Source organism: Benincasa hispida, chromosome 12 (assembly GCF_027475165.1).
Source record: "Benincasa hispida cultivar pf3 chromosome 12, pf3_genome.v1.1, whole genome shotgun sequence".
Lineage (NCBI taxonomy): Eukaryota > Viridiplantae > Streptophyta > Magnoliopsida > Cucurbitales > Cucurbitaceae > Benincasa > Benincasa hispida.
Window position 1 is genome coordinate 2,820,940 of NC_143489.1, and position 9,680 is coordinate 2,830,619.

Consider the following 9,680-nt stretch of genomic DNA (forward strand, 5'->3'; position numbering starts at 1 on the left):
CCCTTGGCTGCCGCACATTCCTTACCAACACATGGTGCCTTCATGCGTCCAACACTTAACCATCACGACCAATCTTTCCAATTGCTCGCCAAACCTCCACTAACAAGGCCATCGCACATGGAAACCTCTCATTAATGCACAGGCCGTCCAGGCCTAGTTCCTATACTTGGCCACATTTTACTTGCTAAGGCTAACCTCGAGGCTACTCGTGGATGACAACTTTCAACACTTAGAATTTCCTTCCTTCATTTTCCTTATTCCTCAACTTTTCCCTGCAACATAACATTAACTCATATTTAAATCAACTCAATATATTCATTAACATATTTAAATAGGAAAAGTAGGGTTCAGGGTTTACGATTTACCTCCCCTTTAAGAAATTGTCCTCGAAATTTGGTATAGGGATATCAACTGAACAACTGAGGATATCTACTTCTCATTCGCTCTTCGGCTTCCCATGTAGCTTCCTCAATGCCATGATTCCTCCATAATACCTTTACTAATGGTATCATCTTATTTCTTAGCACTTGCTCTTTTCTATCAAGAATCTCTACTGGTTCTTCCTCGTATGACATGTTTTCTTTTAATTGCACTGGCTGTTCGGGAAACACGTGGGTAGGATTTAACACATACTTCCTCAACATCGGTACATGGAAAACATCGTGGATACGAGCTAACTCCTTGGGTAAAGCTAACCTGTAAGCTGCTAGACCAACACGTTCTACTATCTCGTAAGGTTTGATGTACCTAGGGCTCAGCTTCCCTTTTCTTCTAAACCTAAGTATCCCTTTCCAAGGAGATAACTTATGGAATACCTGATCATCGACTTCAAATTCCAGTTCTCTTCTCCTTTTATTCGCATAAGTCTTCTGCCTATCTCGGGCTGTTTTAAGATTCTCTTTGATAAGCTTAACACTATTAGTCGTCTGCTGAACAAGTTCTGGGCCTATCAGCCACCTTTCTCCTACTTCATTCCAACACACTGGAGTCCTACAAGATCTTACATACAAAGCCTCATATGGAGCCATACTGATACTTGAATGATAACTATTGTTATACGCAAATTCGATTAACGACAAATGTGTATCCCAACTGCCCTTAAACTATAGTACACATGCACTCAACATGTCTTCTAACGTCTGAATCGTCTGCTCCGATTGACCATCTGTCTGCAAATGAAAAGTTGTATTGAAATATAACTTAATGCCCATAGCCTTTTACAAACTAGGCCAAAACTTCGATGTAAACCTTGAATCTCGATCTAACACTATCGATACTAGAGCTCCAAACAGGCTCACTTTGCTATCAACATACATCTTAGCCAACCTGTCCAAGGTGAAAGTAATCTTAATTGGTAAGAATTTGGTTATTTCTGTCAAACTGTCAACAATCACCCATATCACATGATAACTTGATGGTGTCCTGGGCAATCCAAACAAGAAATCCATCTTAACATGCTCCCACTTCCACTTTGGTACTAGGAGTGGATTAAGTAATCCTGTTGGCCTTTGTCGTTCAGGTTTAACCTGTTGACATATCAAGCATCTATCAACATACTCTGCTATCTCTCTTTTCATACCAGGCCAACAATATGACTTCTTCAATGTTCTATACATCTTCGTACTGCCTGGAAGCATAGCATGGGTTGAACTAAGTGCCTCTTCCAGAATAGCCTATTTAAGTGCTAAGGTATTAGGTATGAAGGAAATCTAAAACATAGATATCCAGTAAGTAGAAGTGGATCGTTCCAAACCCCATTGAGAATGAACACAAACAATTATAGTCTAAACAAAACGATTGTGCATAAATAGGAAATTATAGCTTGCTTCTTACAAGAATGAACAAACAGGGATAGAGTATGTAAACCATTGAAGAACCTTTCTTCAAGTATCCCTCGATCGTTCAGCAACACGATCTCAACAAACGAAATAGCCAACAACACGAATTGATGAATCCTCGGTCATTATCGCATCCAAGTCGATCCTCGAACCTCGAATGGAATTAGAACACCACCACAAGTGTTACCTTGGTATCCTCAATGTGAGAATCCAGAAGTTGTGGGCTCTGTATGACTTTGGGAAGAGGAAAGGAGGAGGTAGACGATCGAGTAAGTGGGAGATGTATGAAGTCTATCGTGTACAATAAATACTCAATCGTTTAGTACTAAGAAGCCTATTATATAGACTTTACTACTCGATCATGTAGAAACGAGTAAGTGAGTAACTATTTTATAGTAAACTCGGTACTCGATCGTTTATACTCTCTATGTGCTATCGTTTAGTAAAACTATTTTACTCGATAGCCTTTTCTGTGAGATCTATCCGAGTGAATCAACTACTGATTTTTGGAAAACGATTTTTCTTTTATCTCACAGTTACCATAACTTCCAGTAACCTCCGACTCAATCGGTTATTAAAGAAAAAGAATAATTATCATATAATTAATATATTTTAAATAAATATGATAACCAACTTATCATATTATATTTATAACCTATAGTTTTAATATTTCATCATATGAAACATATAAACCATAGTTCTTTTTCTATCTTATGATATTTAATATAAATCATATTTATATTAATTCCTCCAATTAATGTATCTAATACATCATATCAATTATATCACATATAATTGAACTAATTTAATTATATCACATATAATTAAACTTTCTCTTGCTAATTTGAACACCTCAAACTAACCCAAAATCTGATTCTCAACTTGAACCCATTGAGCTACTAAGGGGACCTTATGGACCTGTAGCTTAAAGCTCCAACGGTACATGAATAACTGACTTAACTCTTTAATCACGAGATCCACCATCCATTAATTGTTGGTCACTCTACTAAAAACCGACAGTTGCACTCTTCGCACTACAGATATATTTATGTGTCCATTGGATATAACCAATTAACAATGCGATGACCCTTCACAAATCACTGATAAGTATAGCTGGGCCAATTTACCCTTTTTTTCTTTGTAGTTACATCTAAGTCCTTAAGTATCACTAATTTCTCTAATGAACAATAAGTCATAGTCCTACATGACTGAGTCCTCTTTTCAAGAGAGGGTGTGGCCACTATGTTTAAGAACCAAAATCAGCCCTTAAGGGAGTAATTTATCTACTTACCCCTGCTTCGGGGAAGGAGTGAATTTCGTCTTGTGTAGCTGAGTTCCCAGCTCTCTAATCAGATGAATCCTCAAAATGGTAGGCTTGTTGAGTTGGCAATCTGACCACTCTCACCTATACAAATCAAAGGACCGCCCTCATGAGTAGGACTTCCCAACTCACTTAGGATTAAGGTCATGTAACCTATGGTCATACTAGTGAAATGTAAGTCACAGTTATCAACGGCGTTATATAAAGAGACTAATCATCTCGTGGTCCAGTCTTATACAAACTCTTTGTATAGATACCCCCACTCGTATGTCTCCACATGAATGGTCAGGATCAAACCATTTTTAGCGCTTTACGACACTTGTAACAGCTACAAAGCGAGCCGTATCCATAATGTCACTAGGATAAGGTATTCGCCCTTTATCCTTATACTGTAGACCATTTAGGTTATTACTTAAGGCATGATCTACTTGTATGTCACCACATACATGCTTAAGTTACATGAAATAACCACGAATCTTAGTTTATTGGATTGAGTAAATGCATATAAAATAACATTTATTTTATTAATAACAATATTTTCACAAAGTGTTTACAAACTACGAGACTACCAGGAGAATTAGGACACCAACCCAACAAGGTACACATACCCTACCTTCCCTGAGTAAAACTCCATCTACTCTTATCTGATAATCATACCCCAGGCCTTTAACTACCTTTTCAGTTATCCTTCGGAGATCAGAATCACCTAACTACTCACGTAAAATATCATCGACTAGGGTAGGTCATACCAAAAATGAAGCTATCAATCCTTCCATTTGGCTGACTGCTAGAATAGCCTTGGCATTCCTGAACTCACACATCAGCATACCTCTAATTGAGCAGATTACAACTTTAGTTGTTCTTGACTTCTTGCTTAGAGCATCTGCCCCATTCGCCTTACCAAGATGAAACTCAATAGTACAAACATAATCGTTAATCAATTCAATCCACCTTCTCTGCCTCAAATTCAACTTCTTCTGATCAAAGATATACTTTAAACACTTATGATCAATGAATATATAGCAATTCTCTCCAAACAAAAAATGTCTCCATAGTTTCAAAGCTTAAACAATAGCTGTTAACTCTAAATCGTGAGTAGGATAATTGCACTCATGTTTCTTTAATTGATGGGAAGCATAGGCTATTACTTTCCTTTCCTGCATCTAAACAAAACCTAGTCCCTAAAGGGATGCATCACAATAAATCTCGAATTCTTTACTTGGAGTAGGTAAACTAAGCACTGGTGCTGATACTAGCCTCTACTTCAACTCCTGGAAGCTTTGCTCGCACTCTGGCAACCACTCAAACTTCACATCTTTCCTGGTCAGGTTCGTTAATGGAAGAGCTATTTTAGAAAAGCTCTCTACAAATCTCCTGCAATAACCTTCCAAACCCAGGAAACTACATACCTCAGATACAGTAGTGGTCTTTCCCAATGTTTTTCTGAGGATCCACACTGACTAATTCTGCTAAAACTACATTTCCTAGAAATACAACTTATTTACTAGAGACTACACTTGCTAAACTTGGCATACAATTCCTTTTCTCGCAATGTTTGCAATACTATCCTCAGATGTTCCATATGCTTCTCCCTACTAATGGAATATACCAAAATATCATCAATAAAGACTATCACAAACTGATCCAGATAGGGATGGAATATCCTGTTGATAAGGTCCATGAATACTGCATGGGCATTTGTTAAACCAAATGGCATCACTAGAAACTTGTAGTGTCTATATTTGGTTCTAAATGTAGTCTTCAGAACATCCACTTCCTTCACCTTAAGCTAATGATAGCCTGATCTCAAGTTTATCTTAGATAGCACCATGACTCCCTTCAGCTAGTGAAAGAGATCATCTATACGTGGTAATGGGTACTTGTTCTTGACCGTCACCTTGTTCAATTTCCTGTAGTCTATACATAGCTTGAGAGTACCGTCTTTCTTCTTTACAAACAAGACTAGTGCTTCCCAAGGTGACACTGGGTCTAACATACCCCTTATCTACTAGCTCTTATAACTGAACTTTTGACTCTTTTAACTCTGTTGGCGCCATTCTATATGGTGCCTGTGACATAGGCATTGTACCTAGAATTAAATCAATAACAAACTTAACTTCCCTGTCAGGTGGAAAACCTAGTAACTCTTCAGGTAATACATCCAAGAATTCTTGAACAATTACATGAGCTAGAATAGGCTTCACATCCGTTACTCAACAACTTCCTAGTCTTTACTGCTGATATTAAGCTACCTGGAAGTAGTCTTTTATTTCATATAAATAGTATTTCCTATTAACTTGGTCTCCTAAATATTATCTCTTTCTTAAAACAATAGATGCTTAATGTTTACTCAAGAAATTCATGCCTAGAATAACATCTGAAGGATCTTGTTGAAGAGAACCTTAAGCAAAAGCGGGGTCGTCCCAATTCCCATTTTTGATAGAATGAAATTTTTATAGAAAAGGAAGAACAAATAATGCATTTACATAAATTACAGCATGCTTTAAAAAAAAAGGTTTTATAAACACTCATCTTTGAAGACAGATCATCAAGAATCCCTCGAACTAGAAAGAAGCACTGCCACGATGGAGACCTTGGTATTCTCAGGTAGAGAACATAGGAGTGGTGTGCTCTAGCTATTTTAGAATGAGGGAATGAATTGAGAGAAGAGAGAATGATGAGGAATTGTTATTGATCTTTAAGAACCAAAATCGACATAAAATTTTTGTCTTACTCCTAGTGAAGAAGGAAACTTTCTCCTATAAAAATAAAATATCATCAACCACCCAAGAGAAAAGGGGGGGAAGGAGTTGTAACTCTCTCCCTCATTTAAATTTTTTTAAAAAAATATTTAATATATATATATATATATATATATATATATATATATATGATAACTAACTTATCATATAATTAAATTATATGTTATATCAAATATAACATATAATCTATAGTTTTAATATTGTATAATATACAATATAATCTATAGTTCCTTTTTTCTCTCATATGGCATTTAATATAAATCACATTTATATTAAATCTAACAAATATGAATCCAGATCATATAATTAATATTTGAATCATATTCAAATATTTATTTCCTCTCACAAATGTATCAAATACATTATAATAATTATAGCACATACAATTAAAATAACTTAATTATATCATATATAATTAAATTCCTCATTTAATTTGAACAATTCAAATTAATTCAAAAACTAATTCTCATTTAATCCTATTGAGCTACCAAAGGGATTTCATGGACCTGTAGCTTGAAGCTCCAATGGTACATGAATAATTAATCAAACTCTTTGATTAAATTATTCATCATCTTTTAACTGTCCGACACTCTATTAAAGATCGACAGCTTCACTCTTCGCACTACAGATATTTTTCTGTGTCCATTGGATATAACAAATCAATAATACGATGATCCTTCACAAATTACTCGAACGTATAGTTGAGCCAAAGATACTGTTTTTTTCTTGTAGTTACATCTAACTCTTTAAATACCACTGATCCCTCTAATGAATAATATAATAGTCCAACTATGACAAAACCCCTCTCAGATCGATAAGGGTGCGGCGCTACATTGTTAAAGCCCCGGAATCAGCCCTTGAATGAGTAATTTATCTACTTACCCCAGCCACGGGAAAGGAGTGAATTCCTTCTTGTGTAGCTGTGTTCCTAGCTCCCCAAACAGATGAATCTCCAAAATGGTAAGCTTATTGATTCAACAATCTGACCATTTTCACCCATACAAATCAAAGGACCACCCTTATAGGCAGAAGTTCACAACTTACTCAGGATTCAGGTCATGTTACCTATGGTTATCCTGGTGAAATGTATGTCTCTATTATGAACGACGTTATATAATGAGACTAAATATTTCGTGGTCCGATCTTATACAAACTCCTTTATATAGAATATCCCTGCTCACATGCCTATACATGAATGACCAGGATCAGATCATTTGTAGCACTTTACAACAATCATAACACCTACAAAGTAGGCCATCCTCATAATGTTACTAGGATAAGGTACCCAACCTTATCCATCTACTACAAACCATTTAGGTTATCACTTAAACATGATCCACCCATATGTCTCTTCATACATGTTTAAGCAACATCCAAGGTTACCTTGGATATTAATTTATTGACTTGTGATTAATGCAACTAAAAATATGAAATAAAATATCATATATTTTATTAAATAAATAATGAGTTTGTTCAAAACATTTACAAACTATAGGACCCTACGAGATTTAGGGCATCAACCCCAACAACATCAAATTCAGTAACTCTGATGGAATCAGATCAACCCATAAACTCTGATTTCCAATGACTACCTCACAATTTTTGTAATGCTCATGCACTACTAAAACATCTCCAACAGGCGTAGAAATAAACAAATCCTTAAACATATTCTCAAGCACTCTATCTATATGCAATGAAAACATACTAGATATGAATGAATGTGTAGCACCAGGATCAAATAATACATAAGAAAACTAGTTACATAAAGTTATTGTACTAGTCACGACATCTGAAGACTTTTTGGCTTCTTGTTATGTCACTGTAGATACTCTACCCTGTTGTTGGGGTCATCTTACTACCTCTTTCTGATTTTCCCCACTGGAACCCTCACCTTTGGCTCTAATTGTTCTAGGTTGATATACTATCTGGGAAACAAATTTTTGTTCTGTCTGAACCTCACGAACTAGCTGAGGATAATCTCTCTTAAAGTGTCCTATCTGTCCGCAATGGAAACAAACGTTCCTGCCACTGTAACATATCCTTGAATGATGCTTCCCACAATTAGCACATAGGGGTTTCCTACCTGTACTAGCCACTAACTTGCCAGTACGACCAATTACTGATCTACTAATTAACCCAACTGCAGGTCTTGATCATTTCCTACTTGAACCTTGTTGGCTCGCACTTCTTTGTCCCCTCATAACTGATTGTCCAAGAATGAAAGCCTAAAAATTTTACCTCTCAATACTGTTGGGACTCATTATTGTTCTTCCTTGTCTTTCAACGACGGTTCTACGTCCGCTAAGCACCTCTCAACTCTGATAGCTGTCTCAACTATCTGAGTGAAATCCACCCAATTAGCTGTGCAAGTAACTGGGTACAAATTTCCTTTCCCAACCCATTCTAAAATCTCCTGCATCTCTGTACTGCAACAACTCTATAAACCTTTGCTCATATTCAACGATCGTCATCGATCCTTGAATTAACCTGAGTAACTCATCTCTTTTAGCTTCCCTAAAAAAGCTAGGATAATATTTTTCTTGAAAGAATTTTCTAAACTCTTGCCAAGACATGGCCTTTGAACCACTCCTTCTGGCATCTACCACTTTCCCCCATCTCTCGGCTTCTTTCAACGACTGCTGGATCTGTGACACCCTCAAATATCATTGCATCTAAGGCTTTTAGCCTTTCGATGTCGTACTTCTTCTCTAGATCCTCCTGAGCTGACCCCACACTTGCCTCCAACCTTTGGGCGATCCTGTCAAATACTCTATCCTCTAGCTGAGGATATGTACCCACCTGTGGGGTACTCGACTCACTCTCTGAAGTTGTTTTTCAAAACTACTGGATCTTGATCCTTCTTTCTACTGGAATCTGGATCCCATCTAACTTTGGGATCTCTAGCGGTAGGGTCAAGGTCCCCATCTGTTGTCTTCTTGCTAAACCTACCACTTCTTCTCAGCATCTTTACCTATTTATGAAGTACACATGTGAGGGACTCACAATAGGGACCTAGATTAATTCATGATCACTCTCTCTTCCCAAAATCTTATGCTTTAATACCAATTTGTCACACCCCCTCCCAGATTACCCTCTTAACCTAAACGGGAATGTGACTGCAGCAGTTACCATCCTTTTATAGCACTTACTGCCTAACTGGCCTGTTTAACCTTCTTAAAAACCCTGGAATACAAACATATTTATAAACATACTGAACAGATCAACTAGCACTTCACATATTTAAACAACAATAGGGTTTCATACAACTTTCCATAAACACAACATATGTACATTACAAGATCCAGTGGGCCCCGACATGCTAAACTGGTCCCTATATAAACAAGACGTGTACAAGTATTGATAGAACCCACACCTAAACTTTTTTCCTAGATAGAGTCCTTGAGTAGCAGAGCAGTAACATAGTTACCTTTTGGGAAGTTGACCGCCACCTGGGGAGAGAAAAACATTCAAAATAGGGTGAGCTACAAGCCCAATGAGTGACTTAATTAAACAAAGTTCTCATGCTTAAAATTGAAAACTAGAAATCGAATACTGAAATCTGAAACTTGCCAAGCAACATGTACATAAAAGTTCTATAAGTTCCTTATAACTAAAAACATAACTGAACTGATCCTTAGTTGAGAGAGAACCCTTTTGTTCAATCTCCCAACATAAAACCCTAGCTGGTGTGGAGTGATCTTAATACAACCAACGTCGGATCTACCTACGTGCACGTGGTAATAAGTAAGTACCATCATA

At 36.8% G+C, this 9,680-nt stretch overlaps 1 protein-coding gene across 1 annotated transcript; it reads right to left on the reverse strand.

The window, feature by feature from the left end:
- Positions 1–407: 407 nt before the first annotated feature.
- Positions 408–1,028, reverse strand: LOC120066978 (uncharacterized). Its single transcript, XM_039018315.2, has one exon. It carries the CDS (start codon positions 1,026–1,028, stop codon positions 408–410), a length of 621 nt encoding a protein of 206 aa, XP_038874243.1.
- Between the last annotated feature and the right edge of the window lie 8,652 nt (positions 1,029–9,680).

Bases quoted from the DNA above. Each gene is read 5' to 3' on its own strand.
- LOC120066978 (XM_039018315.2), bottom strand. From the start codon at position 1,028: ATGGCTCCATATGAGGCTTTGTATGTAAGATCTTGTAGGACTCCAGTG.